At 46.3% G+C, this 23,287-nt stretch overlaps 1 protein-coding gene across 2 annotated transcripts in view; it reads left to right on the top strand.

The window, feature by feature from the left end:
• The window catches only part of LOC309854802 (S-adenosyl-L-methionine-dependent tRNA 4-demethylwyosine synthase TYW1-like), a 204,168-nt gene extending 181,332 nt beyond the window's left edge, over positions 1-22,836 (top strand). For both annotated transcript variants that reach the window (XM_082714315.1, XM_082714317.1), the window contains one exon: positions 21,735-22,836. In XM_082714315.1, coding sequence (XP_082570441.1) covers positions 21,735-21,956 — 222 coding nt within the window. In that variant the 3' untranslated portion in view covers positions 21,957-22,836. The remainder of the gene's footprint in view (positions 1-21,734) is intronic.
• The last annotated feature ends 451 nt before the right edge of the window (positions 22,837-23,287 follow it).

The raw sequence follows: 23,287 nt of genomic DNA, 5'->3' as shown, positions 1-23,287 counted from the left end.
TAAATGTTTAGACAGAAGAGTATGTCCTGGGATGTCAGGAGCAGAGAAATAAAGACCACCTGGTATTTGAAATGTTAATTAAAGTAGCTTCAGAGCTAATTAACTTACAAAGCAAATCTTAAAAATTAAAGCCAAACCCTGAATTTTATCTTCTGGTTCTTCGTTAGTTTTCTCCTAGGTACGAGGTTAGAGAATACGGATCTCTCGTATTCAGACGCTTCAGTGACCTCCCTTTGCTTTTAACTTCAAAGTCAAAATCCTTAGTGGGACCTTAGGACCCAGTGTGACCGGGCTGTGCACCTCTCCAGCTGCCTACACTGCTCGTCCCCCTCTCTCTGCACTTTCCTTATATTCTCAGCCACGTGAGGTCTTACTTTCCCTTTAAATGGGCTGGAATTTCGTACGCTTTTCTGTTCTTGTAGTGGCGCCCTGGGAATGGCCGTATGCGTCCTCGACTAATCGCAGTGTGACGGTAGACTTAACTGCAAAGCAGGGACCTGAGAACACCTCATCAGCCCCCGTTTCCCTTCCCGGCACAGGTGCTCTTAGTGTTGTGCACCATAGTTGTGAGTGTGCAGGAGTGTCGTTAACTGCCTCACAGAGTCAGGACTCTGTTGGATGGACGTGCATCTTTAACTCTGTTTTGCTCTCCGTTCCTTTCTGCATTTTTGACCCTCCACATGGAACTGTTTTCCAGACACTTTTTAACACATGCGTTAGTGGGAGTCTGCTGATGGAAAATTTTGTTCTTGTTTGTCTGGAAATGAACATTTTGGCTGGGGATGAAATTCTAGGTTGACATTTGTTGCCTTTCACCACTATAGACTTTTAAATTCCATTGGTAACAAGTCAGCTATTGGTTTGTCGCTCGTTTTCAGATAATCTGCCGTTTTCACGGTTCTGGCTTCTCTTTTGGTTCTGCCCATATCCACAGGGAGTTCCCAGAAGGCGCCAAGCAACTGAACTCAGTGTGATAAATGTAGTGACAAGCATAGCTACCCAGGTACACACCAGCATGAAGAGACAGTCCGAGACCGATGCTCGTTAGCTAATGCTTCTTGAGCACCCAGGGTGTGTCAGGCATGGTGCTGGGTACTAGGGATGCAAAGATGAGTTAAGCAAATAGTCCCTGCCTTCGAGAGTGGTCTAACAGAAAAAAGAAAAAAGGCAGCTATCGAAACAAATACCTCTAGTTTTTCATCAGAGCAATGATGGAAGAGTAGAGTAGAACCCGGGTGGGGGTGGTGTGTGTGTGCGGGGACAATATGGTACTATCAGGAGAGGCTTCCCAGAGGAGTTGCCATTTAATGACTGGAAGTCCAGCGACAGCCCAGCGAGGACGGACGTGAAGGCAGAAAAATGTACAAGGAAAGGTCCTTGGAGAAGTGTAGAGGCCTAACCTGTTGGGAAAACAGTGAGTAGTTCATTATGGCCGGAGTTCAAAAGAAGGGTTGAAGGGAACGCAAGGGGGGTGACTGGTCAGGGGCAAGGGCGTTGGTGGCGCTGAATGGAATCCTAGTTGTGCCGTTTCCTGTACAGCACAGGCAGTGCTGAAGGGATTGAAGTAGGACAGTGACACAATCAGATTTGGGTCTCAGAAAAAATTGTTTAGCAACATGAGGGGGCATGAACTGTAAGACTAGGAGAAACCAGTTAAAAACGGTCGTGACAGTCCAGCAGTGCAAGGGTGACATGATGAGGGTCTCAAGAGGCTGTGAGGGGAGACTTGGTCAGACGCTCAGTGCAGGCTGCTCTCTGTCTCCCTAGAGGAGTCGTGGGCTGGTGTCCCCTCAACCAAGCCGATGTCAAGGTCCGGGTCCCCACTCGGCCTCCGTTGACCTGTTGGGGGAGGAGTGCGTCCTTATGGCTGATTTGGGGGTAAAAGTATGGGCTCTCCCCGCGGAACCTCTGCCCCACTCTGGCTAGGAAGGGAGGACCGCGTCACTGCTGCTCCCCAGGGACACTGTGGGATGGATGGGGGGGGGCTCGTTGCTCCGGGGCAGCAGGGAAGGTCTTGGCTCTCTGCTAAGCTTCCTCCGTCCCCAATCTGGTGTGGGTGGGGTGAGGTACCTTGCTACGGCCAGGTAGAGGCCAGTGCTCCTGGGACCACGGGGGGTGGGGTGGCCGGACCCTCCACTCCACCTCCCCTGACAGCTCCCCAGTGGCCAGGAGGGAGGGCACGGCCCAACGTGGCGGGGCAGATATGAAGGTCTAGGGTCTCCCATAGACGCTGACTGACCTGAGGTGAGAATCGGGCATTTTTCTCATGGCCTAGGTTGGGTATTGCTTAAGTTTTCTGTCGGGCTAGCTAAGGTGCCCTTTTCCTGGTCCTCTGGCTGAGAAAAGCAGGTTTTTCATGGGGCTCTAATATTTGTTTGTTTGTTTACTGTTTCTGCCCTTTGGTATTTCTGGATTGTGGGCTTCAGCCAGGCCTCTAGGCTCCAGCACCCAGTGCGGGATTCATATCAGATAAAGGACTAGTGTCCAAAATCTATAAAGAACTTAGCAAACTCAACACCCAAAGAACAAATAATCCAATCAAGAAATGGGCAGAGGACATGAACAGACATTTCTGCAAAGAAGACATCCAGATGGCCAACAGACACGTGAAAAAGTGCTCCATATCACTCGGCATCAGGGAAATACAAATCAAAACCACAATGAGATACCACCTCACGCCAGTCAGAATGGCTAAAATCAACAAGTCAGGAAATGACAGATGCTGGCGAGGATGCGGAGAAAGGGGAACCCGCCTACACTGTTGGTGGGAATGCAAGCTGGTGCAGCCACTCTGGAAAACAGCATGGAGGTTCCTCAAAATGTTGAAAATAGAGCTACTCTATGACCCAGCAATCACACTACTGGGTATTTACCCTAAAGATACAAACGTAGTGATCCAAGGGGCATGTGCACCCGAATGTTTATAGCAGCAATGTCCACAATAGCCAAACTATGGAAAGAAGCTAGATGTCCATCAACAGATGAATGGATCAAGAAGATGTGGTATATATACACAATGGAATACTATGCAGCCATCAAAAGAAATGAAATCTTGCCATTTGCAACAACATGGATGGAACTAGAGCGTATCATGCTTAGCGAGATAAGTCAAGTGGAGAAAGACAACTATCATATGATCTCCCTGATATGAGGAAGTGGTGATGCAACATGGGGGCTTAAGTGGGTAGGAGAAGAATCAATGAAACAAGATGGGATTGGGAGGGAGACAAACCATAAGTGACTCTTAATCTCAAAACAAACTGAGGGTTGTTGGGGGGAGGGAGGTTGGGAGAAGGGGGTGGGATTATGGACATTGGGGAGGGTATGTGCTTTGTTGAGTGCTGTGAAGTGTGTAAACCTGGTGATTCACAGACCTGTACCCCTGGGGATAAAAATATATGTTTATAAAAAATAAAAAATTTATTAAAAAAAAAAAGAGCCACAGACAGAATCCAGGGAGTGTGTAGCCAGTCTGCCTTTTATCTACCTTTGAAGTCTTCTTGTGTTTGTTTTGTGTATGATACCCAGGGATTTTAGCCACGTCGTGGGAGAAGTAGGAAGAAGTACATATCCTCCATCTTGTCCAGAAGCAGAAGTCTGTGACCACAGTTTTGACATTTATAGATTTTGGCCAAATATCTCCTCAGTGAACAGTAACGCCGGTCCGCTGGGAACACTGTGAATTACAGATTATTTAGCAGAATACTTCTGTGTAGGCTGATTTTCTTTACTAATGTTAGAAGTGTCACCCTGTATGTTACAAGGCTGGCCCTGCACTGTTACCGGGAAGATTTTCGGGAAACGTACACGAAGACATCCCTGTCTGCTCCTCGTCGGGCCTGTCAGATCCCATTTAATGAGGAGGCTGGCACTTACCAACGGACGCCTTTTTAAGGTCACAGAAAACAGAGCTATAACCAAAAACCAAATCTAGGAAAGAAACAGAAAAAGAGAAAAATGAAACCAAAGCCTAGAAGAATCCATAAAACAAACCATTTAGTTCATGAATAACAGCGTGGGTATTGACTTTTTAACGACCTCATGGTTCATGCTGCCAATTCCAAGCTTACTGTTTCTCAGCTATATTTTTGAAACAGGACATCTTGCAGTGAACGCAAAAGAAAAACCTAAATACTCGATTCTTAATGGCTTTCACAATCAGGGCCTTTTCAGAGAAGGGGCCTCTGCAGGGTCCCGCCATGTTGCTTTTTTCCTCCGCCTCTGCCCAAGATGCCTCTTCTGCCAGAAAGTCACGCACACCTGCCCCACCGCAGTTCACCTGCTGAATTTCTGCTCCTTAAAACGGTGAAACAGATCTCCTCGGGGCTACCTCTCTGGGATCCATGTACGCAGAGATGAGGCTGCGTTTTGAAGAGCTGTGGGTTCATGGAACACAGGGTGTCATCCCCAGCACTGCCCAGAGTCCCTGCGACCCCGCGGATTCTCCGTGTTGGTGTAGAGAACTGACGGCGCCTTCCCGGTCCTCTCCGTCCCGTCTTCACTGTCTGAGCTCCAGAAAGCAGAGACCGTGTTCCATCGTCCTTGCTGATTTTGATCCATACTTACCTCCTTCCTTATTATTTATTCATTCATTCATTTATTCAGTAAATATTCATTCTACAGAGTTTGCTATTTTTTAGGTCATCATTGACCTGCTGGTTGTTAAATCCACTTGCTTTCCTGCTCACCTTCTTCTTCCTGTTTTTCTGCAGCAGGAATCTGGTGCCAATCCATGCTTTTTGAACGTTTCTTCTCTCTGCTGTGCGGTACTTTTCTGATTTTAGTGAAGCTGGCTAGCAGAAATAAGAACGTCGCCATACAGTGCGGCACTGAAAATCCCTCCATTGTGGCATTTCTTTCTTTATCCATTTCAAAAATTTTAAATTCTCTCTAGGATACCATGTAGTCCAAAGGGTAAGGTGAATTCTTTCAAAGAAAAAAGAAAGATTCTAGAGATTTCAAGCATGGGTTGAATATTTACATTCAAATGATCTTTTAAGATTCTACATTAAATTGGTAAGATTTCCCAACATGGCCCAGCCTCTGGAGACTCCATCGCAGTCCGCAGTGCCCTGTCCGTCCCCAGAACTCTCTGGAGACTCCATCACAATCTGGAGACTCCGTCACAGTCCGCAGTGCCCTGTCTGTCCCCAGGACACTCTGGAGACTCCGTCACAGTCCGCAGTGCCCCGTCCTTCCCCAGAACGCTCTGTGGTTATTCGCATCACTTACAGCGATCTCCTCAGTGCCGTGTGCTATATCACGTGCAAAGCATTTCTTAATTCTTGGAATATTTTTTTAATGGATGGTTATTTTTTTCACAACAGTTTTGTCATTTAGAAGTGATGTTTAGACTCTAGAGAGAGTTTCTAGATAAGAGGGAGTTTCTTTCGTGGGTGGGAGTAGAAGGTTCAATGAGTTCCTTTGACTTTGAACAAAAGAAAGACGGACACAGACTCAAGGAAAGTAAGTCAGCATGTTTTAGTTCCAAGGTTGAGCTCGAGGGACAAAGAAAGAAGTACAGTTGCCCACAGGAGACTGTGTACAGGGGGAGGGCGGGCCTGTCTGTGTGCCGTGGGAGGAACGCCGGGATAAGGAGATCGTCACCCCTCTGCTCCTGTGTTCTCCAGGGGCAGCTCCGATGTAACCTTGGGCCTGTCCGTCTGCAAGCTTGAGTGAGACCTTGATGAATACAATACCCTTGATTTTACTGTAGAAACAGTGAGGTCCTTCCCCTGTGCGGATTGGTGATATCCTGTTAAAGTGGACCGCTGCCAGCGGAAACCAAGTAGGTTACATGTACGGCTCGCAAATCCACAAAGCGCTATTTTAAGACTTAATTGCTTACTTAAGAAATAGATTTCATGTCTTAGTACATACAGTTTGGGATTTATGGAAAAATTGAGGAGACAGTGCGAAGAGCTCCTCTGTACTCTAGATTTGCCCCGTTACGAACATCTCGCGTTGCTGTAGTACGTGTGTCACAACTAGCGGACCAGTGCTGCTCCGTGACTTGCCAGAGCCCAGAGTTTGGATTTTGTTAGGTTTTACCCAATGTCCTTTTTCTGTTCTGTTCCATCCAGAAGAATATGTCACATTGAATGTCATGTCCCTTTAGGCTCTTCTTGGCTACGGCAGTTGCTCAGACTTTCCTTGTTTTTGATAACTCTGACAGCTTTGAGGGGTGCTCACGAACTATCCTGTAGGATTCACCATTACTGAAATCTGTCCAGTGTTTTTCTCATAAGACCTGGTTTGTGGGTTTTTAGGAGGAAAGCCACAGAGGTAAAGTGCCAGTTTCGTCATCTTGTATCAGGGATGCATGCTGCCAACATGATCTACAGCTAGTGATGTTGACCTTGGCCAGCACACTGCAGTACTGTTTGTCCGGTTTCTCACCGTAAAAGTGCTCTTCCTCTTCCTTTCCTGTACATTTACTCTTCGGAAAGATGTCACTCTCTGCAGCCCACGTGTAGGAACTGGGAGTGACATTCCACATCCTCGATGGTGGGATAGCTACAGAAATGGGTTTATCTCTTTTCCCCAGTTTTAAATTTATCCCCTCATTCTTTATAGCAGTGTGGACTCACGGTATTTACTCTGTACCTTGGGTTGTAATGCAGTTCGACTTCCTTTCTTTCGTCGCTCAAATTACTCTGGCTCTGGCTTCTAGGATCTCTTCTGGGGGCTCTTGTGCTCCTTTGCTGTGCTTCCATCAGGGCTCGGGGCTTTCTTTGTCTTTGGTCTTGAGCACTGCTTTCCTTTCTGGCTCTACAAGGTGTTCCAGGCTCATCCTGCACATTTTCTGCTCCAGTCCTGGAAGCGGTCATTTGTCTCAGCAGCCCTGGTTCCTTTATTGAAGAGTGGTGTTAGAAGCCAAGATCTAGGGTGCCTGGGTGGCTCAGTGGGGTAAGCTGCTGCCTTCGGCTCGGGTCATGATCTCAGGGTCCTGGGATCGAGCCCCGCATCGGGCTCTCTGCTCAGCAGGGAGCCTGCTTCCCTCTCTCTCTCTGCCTGCCTCTCTGCCTACTTGTGATCTCTCTCTGTCAAATAAATAAATAAAATCTTAAAAAAAAAAAAAGAAGCCAAGATCTAGGCGAAGGTGTGCTTGGTGTTGTGGGGTATTGTTTCTTCTTCTATGTCCTCGGAAAGGTGTACGACAGCAAAGAAATTGTGCGTATATTCCAGCCCTTCTCTACACACGTGGCTGTAAGTATTTTTCCGTGCGTCCAGTTTATGAAGCAAAACCTGCTAACGTCTCAAACGCTAATCCATCGCCAGCGGGACTCACTCTAGCTGCTTCTTGCTTATTTATAATTCCCCTCTAACAGTGAGAAACTAGGCTCCTTACAGCAGCCGTGTGTTTCCTTAACTGTGCAGTTCCAAGACACGAGTACAGCAGTGTCAGAACTTTTAACCCTAGAGCACAGTGCTTGTGTGCAGGTCCTTTGGCTTTCGTCTTAGAAGCTCCACTTATTTCCAGAATTACTTAGGTCAGCACCTTTTCCTCTCCTCCCCTTCAGTGAAGTTACTTCATACATTTGTAACAGATTCTCACAGTCTGCACCTTTTCCTGGGATTCCCTGACCTCTCCCAAGTGAGTTTTGTATTTTATATATATTCACATATATTTTTATGTATGTATTTCAAAATGTGAACTATTTCATATTTTAAGGTTCAGTATTTGTACTATAACGTTGTACAGGTTTTGAAAAGTACATAATGTGAAAAGATGAATGAACATCTTTCATATGCTGACTTGCTGCCTGGACATTTTCTGCAGTGAGGTCTTTGTTCAGATCTTTTGCTTATTTTTTCATTGGATTTGTTATTTTCTCATTGTTGAGTTTTAAGTATTCTTTACATATTTTGGATACATGCCATTTATCAGATGTGTTTTGCAAATATTTCCTTCAGTCTGATTTGACTGTTTATTCTCTTAACTGCCTTTCTCAGAGCAAATATTTATAATAAAATCTGGTTTATCAACTTTCTCTTTCATGGATGATGCTAGATTTCTAAACTCAGGGTCACCTAGAACTCCTCCTATGTTACCTTCTAGAAGTTTTGTAGTTTTATTATATGTTTAGGTCTAAGATCTGTTCTGAAAGCTGTAAGATTTATATTGAGATTTTTGTTTGTTTGACTTTTGCATGTGGATGTCAAGTTGTTGGAGAGACGGTTCTTCCTGCATTATGCTGGATACTTGTGTGGGTTTTATTTCTGGTCTTAGTATTGTTCCATTGATCTGTGTGTCTGTTCTTTCACCAATACTATGCAGTCTTGACTTTGGTTAGCTTTATTGAAACTGGGTGGTATCAGTTCTCCAACTTGTTCATCTTGGCTACTGGGTTGGCTCTTCTAGGTCTTTTGCCTTTTCATGTAAACTTTAGAATCAGTTTGTTAATACCTATAAACTAGCTTGCTAGTATCTTGTTTGGGATCGAGTTGAATCTACACATTCAACTCGACCTAGCAAGTTCAGTCTTCCGATCTGTGAACGTGAACTACCTCCTGTTTAGGTCTTCCATGACTTCTTTCACTGTTTTGTCCTGTGTATAGATCCTATACACGTTTTGTTAGACTTATACATAAGTGTTTCATTTTTTTGATGTTAATGTAAATGGTACTGTATTTTTAACTTCAAATTCCAATTGTTCATTCCTGGTATATGAAAAAGCAGTTAGCTAATATTTCTCAGAATATTACCTCCTGTTTTGCACCCATGCTATAATAACCTGAGTTCCACAGGATATTTTGTTATTGTTGATTCTTTGGATTTTTCTCCTTTTTCTTTTTTTTAATAATTTGTTTGTTTGAGAGAGAGTGAGAGTGGGAGAGAACATGTGAGGGGAGAGGTCAGAGGGAGAAGCAGACTCCCTGCTGAGCTGGGAGCCTGATGTGGGACTTAGTCCCGGGACTCTGGGATCATGACCTGAGCCAATGGCAGTTTCTTAACCAACTGAGCCACCCAGGTGCCCCTCTGGATTTTTCTACATCAGTTAATGTGGTTATCATGCATCTCTTCCCAATCTACCATTTCTTATCTTACTGTGTTAAGCTAAAACTTCAAGTCTGATGTTGATTAGAAATGGTAAAAGGTGAACCCCTTGGGCACCTGTGGGGTTGTAAAAAAAATGAAAAAAGAAAGAAAGAAATGGTAAAAGGGGACATTCCTGCTTTGATTCTGATTTTAGTGGGAAAGCAACTGGTTTGTAACCATTAAGTATGATGTTCACTGTAGGGTTCTGGTAGATGTGTATCAGGTTGAGGACATTTCCCTCTGTTTCTAGTTTGCTGAGAATTTTTAATCATAAATCAGTCTGGATTTTTGTTCTATACTTTTCCTGCAGTTATTGGTACGATCATATTTTCCTTCCTTAGCTGTTGGTGCGATGGGTCACATTAATTGATTTTCAGCCTTGCCATACCTGGAAGAAATCCCACTTGGTCACGGTGTTTAATTTTTTTAATGCATTGTTGGATTTGACTTTCTGATATTTTATTTTTTTTACACGTGTTCATGACCGTTACTGGTTTGTAATTTTCCTTTCCTGTAATGTCTTTTTCTTGTTTTGGTCTATTCGTATTTTCTGTATCTTTGTGCTTTAGTCTTAATAGGTTTTGTGTTTCTAGGAATTTGCCCATTTCATCTAGATTATTTAATTTGTTGTTGTACATTCATATTAATCTTTTATAATCCTTTTTATATCGGTAGAATCAGTAGTAATGTCCCTACCTACATTTCTGATTTTAGTTATTTGAGTCTTTTTTCTTTTTTTTCTCAGTTAGGCCAGAGGTTTGTCAATTTTGTTGATATCTTTGAAGAACCAGCTTTTGGTTTCAGTGCCTTGATGTTTGTTTGTTTATTTGTTTGTTTCCTATTTTTCTATTCTCTATTTCATCTCTGCACTAACCATTATTATTTCCATTCTTTTGCTAGCTTTTGGTTTGGTTTAGTTTAGGTTTTTTTCCCCCCATTCCTTAAGTTGTAAAGTTACATTGTACATTTGAGATCTTACTTTTTTTTTGTTTAATATATTTTTTAAGATTTTATTTATTTACTTGACAGAGATCAGAAGTAGAGATCAGAAGTAGGCAGAGAGGCAGGCAGAGAGAGAGGGGAAAGCAGGCTCCCTACCCAGCAGAGAGCCCGATGCGGGGCTCGATCCCAGGACCCCGAGATCATGACCTGAGCAGAAGGCAGAGGCTTTAACCCACTGAGCCACCCAGGCGCCCTGAGATCTTAATTTTTTTTTAAAGATTTTTATTTATTTATTGACAGAGAGAGATGACAAGCAGGCAGAGAGGCAGGCAGAGAGAGAGGAGGAAGCAGGCTCCCCGCTGGGCAGAGAGCCCGATGTGGGGCTCGATCCCAGGACCCTGAGATCATGACCTGAGCCGAAGGCAAGCATCTTAACCCACTGAGCCACCCAGGGGCCCCGAGATCTTACTTTTTAAAGGAAACATTTATAGTGATAGATTTCCTTCTTAGTATTGCTTTTGCTGTGTCCCGTAAGTTTTGGTATGTTGTGTTTTCCTTTTCACTTAAGTCTCTTAAGTATTTATGAATTTCCCTTATGATTTCTTCTTTGATGGACTGGCTGTTTAGGAACGTGTTGTTTAATAACCACAAATGCATGCATTTTCCAGTTTTCTTTCTGTTATCAATATTTAACTTCAATTCATTGTGGTTAAAGGGATACTTTATATGACGTTTATCTCTTAAAATCTGTTGAGATTTAATTTGTCGCCTAACTATTGTGGTCTGTCCTGGAAAATGTCCCATTAAAACTTGAGAAGTATGTGCATTTTGTGTTATTGGGCAGACTGTTTTCTCAGTTCTAGCCAGTTTATTGTGTTGTTCCAGTCCTTTGTTTCCATACTTCTGTCTGATGGTTTTATCCTTTATCGAGAATGGGATACTGAACTCTCCAGTTATTATTGTAGAGCTGTCTGTTCCTCCCTTCAATTCAGCCAGTATCTGCTTCATATATTTTGATGATCTGGTACTAGATATATAAATGTTTGTAATTATTGTGTCTTGCTGTATTGAACCTTTAATTAATATAAATTGTCCTTCTTTCTGTCTTATAATCTTTTTAATTTGAAGCCTCTTTTGTGTGATGTTACTGTTGCCACTCCTACTCTCTTTTGGCTGCTGTTTGCATAGAACATCTTTTTCCATCCTTTCATTTTCAACCTGCATGTGTCTTCGGATATAAAGTAAGGCTCTTATAGAAAGTATATTGTTGGAGTGTGTGTGTGTGTGTTTAATCCATTCTGCCAATCTCTTGATTGTTTTTGAGTAGAGAGTTTAGCCCATTTACATTTAAAGTAATTACTGATTTATAAACAGAAGGGACTTCTGTCATTTTGCTCTTTGTTCTTCATACGCCTTATAGCTTCTTTGTCAACTCCTCCTAGCATTTTGCAGATATTATTCTGTTGTCTTCCAGCGTAATCTTCTAGAATCTTTCATCATTAATGAGCTGTCTGGTATTATTCCTTAGTTTGGTGTCTGCTGATACACTCAACAATCAATAACATTTATTAAGGTCACTTTGATAATGCTGTGTATGCATTAATTCATTTAATTTTTAGAAAAATCCTATGAGTCATAAATATTACTTTTCTTCATATTCTAAGGGAGATATCTCAGGCTCAGAAAGCACAAACATAATTAGAATTCAATCCCAGATATTTTGAAATACAAATGACAGGATGACCATGACCGTGTACTGTCTCTCAGGTGCTACAGAGCAGTCAGACAAGATAGGGAAGTGGAGGTCGGTGTCTGATGAGACGGCGTAGATCCCACCCCACTCACCAAGAAGCAGTTTCATGGGTCGCCTTCAAGGTCAGCTCTGAGAAAGTTTTTGCCGCATTTGAGGTCACAGACTCCTCCCTCTTGGACACATACATTTGCAGTCTGGAGAGGGAGGGAAGGAAGGCCCGTCACTTCCCTGAGCCCTCCTTTCTTGGAGTAGGAAGGAACTGTCTGTCTCCATTCAGGGCTTATGCAGTGTCCTCCTAACAAAAGCCAATGACAGAACATATTACCTTCTGTGATACGTGTGGAACTCGTGCTTATCAGAGGCCTGCTTGCTTCCAGTAATTACTTTTGGAAAAATGTCAGAGAAAATTGGCATTTTGGTGACTCTGGTGACATTGCTAAGAGGACTTAGCTCAACTCCAACAAAATTATAGTGGAAGCTTGAAATTCCAGAAACTGAGTTTCCAGATTTAAAAACTTTTTAACTGCACTTGGATATATATCTGGAATTCAAGGGTGTTGTAGTTTTGCTTCTGAATGTGGTTCCTCAGAAAAAGGAGCGACTCTGCTCGGCGTTCCACTGTCACAGGCCGTCAGATTTCCTGGTCTGTGTGATCTCTGCCTCCTTTCCCCAAAAGAGCAACACAATCGTAGCTACGGTAGTCAGGAACAAAATTCATGTGTCTGGGAAATTCAGGTACTACCATAGCACTTTGTGTGTGTGTGTGTGTGTTCTGAAATTACTTCTCCCTCCAACTACCCTGGGATTTCCTCTACTCCTTCCCAGTTCACATCTACTTCTGAGTCACGGGAAGGCCTGGCAGCCCCTCTTCCATCCTCTAACCGGTACTTTCCAGAGTTTGGTTTGTAAGTATTAACTATGTCTGGGGGAGCAGACTTGGGAAGTGACTGACTCTACAGTCGTAACTTCTCAAGAGTGTGAAAATTCAAATGAAATGTATGAGTCTCTTTTGTTTGGTTTCTTTTTTTTTTTGTATTATTCTACTTTGTCCATTCTATGTGGACTTTGAGTTTTGGTTGCAGTTTTACCCAAAGAAAGGGCATAATTTTTCCCTCAGCTTCTAGGAGGTGATTCCCAAGCTTTTGGAACGTCCTGCCTGTGGAGAGTGTCTTTGTTTACTGGGGGGCGTTGGACCACACCTGATTGTCTACACCAAGCAAGTAAATTAGTATAGGGCTTTAGAGTACACAGTATTTATTTGATTGACCTTTGCAAGAGCTGGCAACTTGAAACTTGTGCCAGCCATGCCACAGTCAACTATGTCTAGGTGACCCAAGTCCCAGACAAAACTCTGGACATTAGAGTGTCTGGATGGCTTAGTTGCGTGAGCATCCCAGTCTCGATTTTGGCTCAGGTCATGATCTCATTGTTGAGATGGAGCTCCACTTAGGGCTCTGTGCTGGGTGTGGAGCTGCTTAAATTCTCTCTCCCTCATCCTCTGCCCCTCCACCCACCTGCCCCGCCTTTTTTTAAGATTTTATTTATTTATTTGACAGAAAGAGATCACAAGTAGGCAGAGAGGCAGGCAGAGAGAGAGGGGGAAGCAGGCTCCCCACTGAGCACAGAGCCCGATACAGGGCTCGATCCCAGGACCCTGAGATCATGACCTGAGCCGAAGGCAGAGCTTAACCCACTGAGCCCCCCGGGTGCCCACCTCCCCTTTAGAAAACAACAACAACGAACTCTGGACATTGAGGTTTGGGTGAGCTTCCTAGGCTGGCAACACTCCGTGCCACCTCTTGCATGTCACTGATGGCTGAGATGAGCTCCGACCACTCTTCCAGAGGACGACTGGCAACTCCACGAATGAAGCCCTCCTGAAGTCTGCCCCATGTAGCTCTTCCCTCGGCTGATTTTGATCTGTGTCCTTATGCGATCATGAGCCGTACTGACTGTAACAGCTTTCATTGGATTCTGTGGGTCCTCCTAGTGGTTTTGTCAAACTGAAGATGGTCTTGGGAACCCCCGAATTTACGATTGGCAACAGAAGTGAAGGTGGGCTTGGGAGCTCCTGAACTGTGAAGTAGTAGATCTATTTTCAAATCTGAGACTCCCCGTTTCTCATGTTTCCTATCTGAAGAAGAGGGTAGCTCTGTTTCCAGGGTTACTGTGACGGCTAAAGAAAGTGACAGGTACGGGGCAGCTAGACTAGTGCCTTGCCTGTAACGGGACTCTGTAAAGGGTCTTCCCTAAGGTGCTGATGATTTGACTTTTCAGTCAAATCATGTGCAGGGATATTTGCACAAACTGTCGCCACTGGTGATATTGATCAGTAGCTCTTGATTTGTTCTTTTTGGCTCAGATGCAGGATTTCCTGTACTCTTGGCTGGGTATGATTAGATGCCTTTCCAGAAGGAACACAGTATTTATCATTTAGGAGCTGGTATAACTTCGGCACAGCATGGTTGATGCACAAGATGGACAGGCCAGATGGTAAGAATTTTTGTTTGTGGCATTTTGAGTTTGACGTGGCTGTGGATACTCCGCACTGACGTCTGTATATGGACGACACTGTTGAGACTAGTGGGAAGTCAGTTCTTCACCTACAGAAAACAGAAGACGTGAGCTCGCCTAGACCGCCCGTGCTATCGGGAGCCCTTAAGATAATGGGAAGAATGGCTCTCCCTGTGGCACTTGGATTGTTTTAATTATTATTTTGCCAGAAGGGACGAAAGCTCTGGACGTAACCCAGAACGCTCCAGGGCAGAGCGGGCTAACGCTCGAGGTCCGCACGTTTAAGTCTTTCATGTCCCCGCATTTGCCTTGGAGCAGTTTGCTGGGCTGTACGTGGGTAGAGAAGTAGTGGACAGCTTCTCCGCACGGTGCACGCTTTATGTTGAGGAAGGTTGAGGCACATAAAGAACTTGGAGCACACGAATTATCTCCTGTAGCTTTCAGACCCGTTAAGCAAAGGGAGTTAACTTAGGAATATTACACTTAAGTAGATCCAGGGGTGAGAAAAATCTCTTTGCCCTCCAAGCTATTTGAGAGACACCCTGGTGATTACGAGTTCTTTCGTTTTTCCGGCTTGACAGCTAACTGTGTGTGACAGCGTAACGACCACAGGGCTTGAACACCCACAGGCTGGAATCTTGGCTCTTCCACACAAAGGATAGGACCTTGGCATATTTGTTACTTGGCCTTCTTGGAGTTTTGCCCTTGTATTAAAGATGAGAGTCCAACCACATGAGTTTTGTTTAAGGGGGTTACACAAGCCAGAGAACCAGACGTAGTGCCGCGTGCTCAGTAGGACGCTTCATACTTGGCGGCCACTGCCGACGCCCTGCAGGCCTCCCCTTTCCTCCCCACTGTGTTGGTGGTTCGGTTGTTAATCCTCTTCCTTGGCATTGAGAGCTTGGTCGTTACTACTTAAAATTTTGCTTTTTAGTTTTATCAGAATTCTACAGAGACAGTTTAAAAAGTCAAAGTTTATTACAAAAATCAGCAGTTCCTCGTATTTTCCTCAAACATAGCTCCTTCTCCTCTCAAGCAACAACCACCTTCAAATTTGGGGTGATTATTTTGGTATTTGTCTTTACGTCTCTAAATAACATGCTTAATGTTGCTGCTGTTCACTGTTTTTTTCCCATTGTCTCTTCATACTATGGAAGATGAGATGAGGCTTTCCCTGCCCTTGCTCACCCCACCTTCCCTGTGCGTCCACCGCAGTTCTACGCGCTACAGGACCGGATGGACACTGTTCACTGTGGGGCAGTGCAGTCGTCTATGTTTGCCGTTTGTTTCCAGCGTGCCTTCTGGTTTCCTTAGAGTTAATATTTACTTGTTTTTTTCTTTGTCTAGATTTCTGTATTCTTTAGCTAAGTGAACTCTCAAATTCTCTGCCACCTGTATCTCCTCTCAGGTGGGTTGGGTTCTCTCTCATGTTCATCTATTTATTTATTTTTAAAAAATTTTAAACTATTTTAATTCAATTAAAATAGTTTATATTAAATAAATAATAAAATAGTTAATATTAAATTAGCATACGTTATTGGTTTCAGAGGCACAGGTCTGTGATTCATCCGTCTTACATAACACCCAGTGCTCATTACATCACATGTCCTCCTTACTGTCCATCACCCAGTTCCCCCATTCCGCCACTCCCCTCCCCTCCAGCCCTGTTTGTTTCCTATGATTGAGTCTCTTACGGTTTGTCTCCCTCTCCGGCTTTGTCCTGTTTTGTTTTTCCTCTCTTCCCTGACGGTCCTCTGTTTTGCTTCTCAGAATCCACATTATTGAGATCATATGATAATTGTCTTTCTCCGATTGGCTTATTTCACTCAGCATAATACCCTCTTGTTTTATCTATGTCATTGTAAATGGCAAGCTTTCATTTTTTGATGGCTGTGTAATATTCCTCTGTGTGTGTGTGTGTGTGTGTGTGTGTGTGTGTGTACCACCTCCTCTTCATCCCATTCATCTGTCCACGGACAGCTGGGATCTTTCCATGGTTTTACTATTGTGGAAGTCACTGCTGTAAACATTGGGGTGCATGTGCCCCTTCGGATCACTACATTTTTATCTTTGGGGATAATACCCAGCAGTGCAATCACTTGGTCATATCTATTTTCAGCTTTTTGAGGAACCTCCCTACTGTTGTCCAGAGTGGCTGCACCAGCTTGCATTCCCACCAACAGTGTAGGAGGGTTCCCCTTTCTCCACATGCTCGCCAAGATCTTTCGTTTGCTGACTTGTTAATTGTAGCCATTCTGACTGGTGGGAGGTGGTAATCGCAATGTGGTTTTGATTTGTATTTCCCTGATGCCGAGTGATGTCGAGAGTCTCCCCGGAGGCACTTTCTGGCCTACCTGCTTTGGATACACAGCTGCCATACTGGGCCTTCCTTGAGGTCTCCCCTGTGTGGGGTGTCTTATTTTGGGGATCCTGTCTCATTCAGGCGAAATATCTTCAAGAAGAGTCCTGAGAAGGGTTGTGTGGAAGGTCCAATTTATTGAGAACTTAAATTCCTAAAAATGTTCTTATTCTCCTTACACATTTGATTGATAGTTCAGCTGGGTATGGAATTCTCTGTCGCGCTCTGGGCCCTGTGCCTCAGCGCCACTGAGCTTTCCATGTGGTTTTTGAGACCCGACAGGCATTCTGATCCTGAATCCTTTGTGTGTGCCCTTGCTAGGATCTCCTTTTGTCTCCCTTGTTTTGAAATTTCACTGAGATGTGCCTCAGGCAGTGTGACTGTTCTTATCCTAAGTCTACCCCTTTAATCTGGAAACTCAGGGCCTACACTTCATAAAATGTTTTTCCAGGATTATTTCACTGAGGATTTCTTCTTGCTGTTTTTTCTCCTTTCTTTCAAAAACTGGTGTTAAAGTTAGGTCACTTGGGCAAGTCCTTTATTATGTATTTTTTTAGTAACTTCTCTCCTGTTTTTTTTTGAATCTACATTCTAGGAAATTCTCTTAATTTTTTTTTCTTTACTTTACTGTGAAATCTCTCATCTTTGCTTCTATAGTTTTAAAGTCTAAGGTTCTTTTCAGTCCTTGAGTGCTCTTTTGTATAGTAACTTTTTTGCAGATACAGTATTGTCTCATTTTTCTGAGGACAACTGTTTCAGTTCAGTTGTTTGGGTTTTTATCTTGTTTAGTCTGCTGTTTTCTCCTTGCCTATGCTCTGTTTCCTCTGTTACTTTTTTCCTTTGGCTTTAGTTCTCTTGTTAGTTCTCTAAACTAAAAAACGTATTGAAAGTCCTAAGTGTATGGACTGGGCTTGACTTTATCTTAGAGAAATCTAGCTGAGTCATTGCCTTGGGAAAACCCAAATAGTATTTTTCAGTCAGTCCTCTTGGGCTGGCCAGAAGGGTCACCTTTTTTCCCCAGGCTGCATGACCATCGGGGGTGGGAAAGCAGGCAGGGAACGGGGCTGTTCTGAACTCTCGTTTCTGATATGATAGTCCTGTTCTCAATTCTACCTGCTACCCCATAGTCCATGGGTTTTCCCTCTTACTGTCTTATGAGAATAAGCCTCCTGTCTTCTGCTGGGGAGGGTGGTTGGGCAGCTGCTCAGCTGCATGGATATGCAGGGTATGGAGGGAGCTTGGGTATGGAGTGAACTTGGGATTCCAACAGTTTCTTACATAGAATATAGACCTGTCTTTGGGGCTTTTTTGAGGGTGTGGGTTGAAGTTGGCGCTTCTTCTGCCCCTACTTCCCGAGGTGACTGTGCCACCAACTCCCAGGCCTGTGGGGAATTCTGAGGCATAAGTCAGGTGGAATTCAGGATTTTTCTGTTTGCTGGATTAAGATGCAGTGCCCCGGGTCTGCTAAGCCAGTGACCGCCCATCCGTCATCCTTGCAGCTTCTAAAAGTTTGATAGTGTTTTGTCCTCTCCTGATCTCTTTGCGTTTACAGGTTTATGTGTCGTGCAGATACACCTTCGGTGTCACTCTCATGGGATTTCAAGAAGTGAAGCGCAGGCATGTGTTTAATCTGTCATCTTGGATAGACTCTTTGTAGACACGAAAGTAATAAAGAATCTATTTGCCATTATTCTGTTCAGTGACATTTTCCCTCTGTGAAAGAGAAAATAATGAGACAAGACCCCCGGTAGCTGCCGTTTGTTGTGGACGGTGGGACCCGTAGCACCCGCCCGCCTGCCCTGCAGGGCCGCGGAGCCCGCTCTCTCAGCCAGGGCCAGCTTTATCCATACCTCATTGCGCTTGTGTGTGTGTTTGAGCTTCTGAGTGTATCTGTAATTCTGCATAGAGTTGCCTCTTCCCTTACTGTTGGGTTTGAGGAGCTCCTGAAGCAGGGTGACCTCCCGTCTCGGCATACTGAACCTCGGATTTTGTGATTTGGGGTTTTACTCTTGTTTGTGCATCCCTGTCTTTTAGCGCGTCTCTCTACCGGCACGTCAGCGCGCGCCCTTTCAGCTTCCGCCTTTTTCCAGAAACAGTTTGACTTTTTCTGAATTGTTATTTAACATTATTCTGATTATCTTCGGAGGGGGCATAAATAGATTCATTTTGTCTTAGGAGTCTGGTGGCTTGCTGTGAAGTTGAGAGTCACCCACTGTTCTAGACTGAGTATTTGGGTCCGTTCAGAATTCACATGCTGAAGGCCTAACCCCCCAGGGGGTGTGTACTTAAGACAAGGGCTCTCAGGAGATAATTAAGGTTAAATGAAGGTCGTAAAGGTGGGGCCCTGATCTGGTGGGGTCGTGTCCTCCTAGGAAGAGACACCCCCGCACACACACTGAGAAGGGAACCGGTGAAGCCACAGCTTCTGCCGGGAGCTTCGTCTTCAACTTCCAGCCTCCGGACTGTTGGAAAACTAGTATCTGCCGTGTCAGCCTCCCAGTCTGTGGTATCCGGTTACGGTAGATACCGAACAGCTAATACACCCGCTTTTCTTAGAGGTTAGCAATCCGTGGTCAGACGTTAGCCTGCGGTTGTTGTGTCTGCACAGCCGGCGTCCTCCGAATCCCACGGGCAGAGGGGACCAGATCGTCACCGCATCAGGGGTCAGGGAACCTAGCCGCCTACCGCAAGTGACTTTCTTCTTCTTCTTTTTTTTTTTTAAATGAAATCATTGCCATTGGTTTGTGAAAGTTGTGTTTCCAGAACGTACGTGTGTGTGTGTGTGTGTGTGTGTGTGTGTACGTGCTAGACTGAGATGCAAAATGTATTTCTTGTGAGTGGGGGTGAAAAAAGATAGGAAGTCTGCAGCTGTAGTTTCGGCTCGTCCTTTTGTCCCTGCTGGAACACCACCCATGGCACGTGATGCTCGTTGGAGTTTGAGGGAGAACGAAGACGAGGACGGACCCGCAGCGTCAGCCTTGGGAGTCCAGAAAGGGCCTAGAGACCCAGAGTCCGCAGGGAGGGGCGTGGGTGGGAATTCGGGGTCCGTCTCCCGCGGGCCAGGCAGAGGGCCCCTAGGAGGGCCACCTCCTGGGGGCGTGGGAGTGACTTAACACATCTTCCTCTGCACTCGCATCACCTGACTCGCTGAACACACCACGTCAGATTATAATTATTTTTTAAATGTCTGTGACGGGGCCAAGGCCGCCGTTAACACTCCGTAAGTGTCTCAGGCGGGAGGAGGAGGAGGTGGCCGCCGTCCTTTACCGTCACACACGGGAGTGACCCCGTCTACGCCTGCGGCAGCCGGAGCGGCACCCGGCTGCAGTGAGGTGTGAGCGCGGCGCCGCCTCTCGTGGCCGCACTGCGAAAACCACACTCTGCCCCACGGCGCCCGCAGCAGCAGCGCCGCGTCCTCGACGTGTCGGTAGTGGGGGTGGAAGTTTTCTTCCCCGTGTGGCCTTCCGGATTCGTTAGACGCGAGGGGACGGGCTGGGCCCCGTGTCCCCGCAGTGCCGGCATGAATTCCTAAATGAGTCAGCTACGGGCAGAGGCGACAGCAGTAGTGTCGGGTGTGCGGGCTGGGGACTGAGGTCCCGCGCGGGTGACCCATCGCCGTCTGAGGGACTCGGGACGACTTCCCCGAGCAGAGGGCGTGTGTGAGGGGCCGAGAGTCGCCGGAGGCGTCCGTAGACGGAGGGCGCAGGACAGGAGTCCCGAGGGAGCGGGGTCGGTGTTTCCGCTGGAGGCTCCCGGTCACGGGGCTCCGAGTCTGCAGGAGGGGGGGTGGCCAGACGGGGCCTCGGGAGACCCAGCAGCCGGGGGGGCGCGGTGGCGGGTCGCGGGAGCGAGGGCCCGAGTCCCAGGCCTGTGTCGGGACCACAGAGATGCTGCTCCCGGGGAGTCGCGGCAGCAGCCGGCGTTCGGGGGTGAGGGGTCTGGGCGGGGGGCGGCCCCCCTTCCCTCTGGAGTCGGGCGCTCCGCACCTGGGCCGGCCGGTGGCAGCGAGGACAGAGAGCGGCCGGTCCCCGGAGGGAGAGCGGTGGGGAGGACCGGATTTCGTTATCACCGGGTGCGGAGTTCGTGGAGGCCGCGGGGCACATCTCAGAGGCCGGTCTTATCAGAAGATAATTTCTCGTGACTCGTAGACAGACTAAACTTTGACATTTATTTGGTGCTTTTTTCGCACTAGAAGCCTCTCAGCTGGTGGGTAAGAAAAATCAGAGGTCATTGAAATTCAGCATATTTTAATACTCCGAATCCAGGAAGCTGTCCATGCTCCAGGTTTTTCTCGGCTAGAGCACGAAATTGTTACTTCACTTGGTTCATAATCAGGGTTTGTAGAACAGCAGCTTCCAGAACGACTTTTCTGGTCATCAATCGGGCACTAGGTGTTCTGTATTCACACACGAGGTCCAGAACAGAGGCTCTGCGTCCGAAGCCTGATTCCTCCGGAGCTCCCTCGACTTGTTTTCTGTTTTCTTCATCCCTGGTCATTATTCGACAATGACTTTTGAGAAGCAATTTTCTTAAAAGAGTCCAAATTGGATTATTCCCTTTAGTGAATTGAAATTCTTAACGAGCCTTCCACTAACGAGGTATTGTATTCATGTTAGGTTAAACAGGCCAGTTCGAGCATTTAGTCAGCGTTTCAGAATTAGAAGTCATTGATTAAAGCTTCCCTAATAACTCCGGCAACGTTTAATAATAAAACGGGGCTCACTAGGTGCTGCTGACACAACCAAGAAAATTCATCGCAAATAAAAAGTGGCAACAGCAGGAATTAGAAATTAGCTCATCCATTAACACATGATAAAGCCAAAACCATTTAATTAACCTTCTTTCGGTGACGCGGCTGAGGATGAACTTGACGTGCGGTTCCAGGGCGAGTTCTGTCCTCAGCACCAGGGTCTTCCTGGCGCAGCACAGCGGCAGCCCTGGGGGGCAGAAACTGCCCGGCGGCCATGCTCTGCTCTGATACGGACCATATCTGAGTGTGAAAGCATTTTCTTTCACGTGATAGGGAGAAGAGAAATTCAGGCTTATTTTTGAATTTTTAAAATATTGATTGTGATTGTTTAAGGGATGTTTTTCCTTCTGACCCGACTGCTTTTCCTCTCCAGTTTAAGGTCGGCCGCGAGTGGTGGACGTGGATCGATTACGACCGCTTCCAGGAGCTGGTGCGGGAGTACGAACACAGCGGGGGCTCGGCCACCTTCGGCGCACAGGACTACATGGCCAGCACCCCGCGCTGGGCCGTGTTTGGTGCCCGCGAAAGAGGCTTTGATCCCAAGGACACGAGATATCAGAGAAAGAACAAGTCAAAGGACATTTCCGGGTGTTGAGATCATCCGGCTGTGGGGCCCCGAGGGCTCTCCCTCCGCCCCCCACCGTGAATTTTCCAAGGACACATTGCCCGAGATCGGTCTCCCGCAGAGGAGGCTGTAAGGCGCTTGGGGACGCGAGTCGCATCCGGGGTTGGGGAGGCAGCAGCGGAGCTCAGGCCCTCTCCTGACCGGACTCCCCAGAGGACCGTTGCAGGGCAAGCGCACGGTCCTTAGAGTGAAACTGGTGGCTTTGAATTATAACTTGTAGGAAGCCGGAAGGCGGTCCCGGGCTGTTGTAGGGAATGGGTGTGTGTTCCTCTTCCCCTCCTGGGCTGTGCGCCTTTATGGCCTGTTCCTCCCGAGGAAAGTGGACCTGCTCCCTCCCAGGCCGCCCGCCCCTCTGTATCTGGAGTAACGCCTCCCGCGAGTCACTCAAATTGCCGTAATTCTAGACTTTTTAATACTGCACAGATTACATTAAATTTTTGCCTCGTACCAGCCCCTTATGCCATCGGGTGGATCTAAAAGTCCCGACGCCTCCCCTCCTCGTGCAGATCAGATGGCCTCAGGAGTGAGGGCCCATGGGCCTCTGAGCTGCTCCCTCGGGGGGCGTGCCCTGTGGTGCCCCGGAGGAGTGAGTCCCTAGACGGCTTTGAGACCGGGTGCGGTTTGCTTTGGTTTAAAAAAGTCCATGTTTAAGCCCCATCCTGCCCCACAGAGCTGGTCCCACCCTCTTCTCCCTCTTGTCGCTTCCGCTGTACACAGTCTGCTTTTAGGGTTCAAGATTTTTCTAATTGAAAACATCATTAAATTCTGAATAGTTTTTTAAAATATCATAATTATTTTGAAAAATTCTCTATCCTAAAAATTGAATTAATAAAATCTTTTCTAAAGACTAGAATTTCCTCTTGAGTGTTTATTTAAAGATGCTTCCAGTCCCGTGGTCCGAAACCCTCGCAGCGCTGACCTCTTCTTTACGTGTCAGCAGTGGTTGTAAACCCTCTGTTTTCTGCCGAAGTGAAATTCCCAGATGACGCAACCTGCCTCCTCACTCCGAAAACCAGGCTCGGGATTCATACCTGAGCGACGTGGCAGGGGCCGGTGGCAGAGCATCCCAGAAACCCTGCATCCTTCTCGAACGCACCTCCACGCTCAGGTGTGGTCTCCTGTTCCGGTGACTTAGGAGACAGACGAGACGGGACTGGTGCAGGCCACTGAGGCAAGAGCTCACTGAAGCCCAGGTGGGTTAGCGTCCGTGAACAGAGAGGGGGAAGCGCCCTAAAGTAGATGAAGTGTTAGAAAAGCAAGTGCTGGGGCTGAGCGGGAGGCCGGCGGCGCAGCATGCAGGG

This window comes from Mustela nivalis (assembly GCF_964662115.1).
Source record: "Mustela nivalis genome assembly, chromosome: 19".
Classification (NCBI taxonomy): domain Eukaryota; kingdom Metazoa; phylum Chordata; class Mammalia; order Carnivora; family Mustelidae; genus Mustela; species Mustela nivalis.
This window is presented reverse-complemented; position numbering and strand designations above follow the sequence as displayed.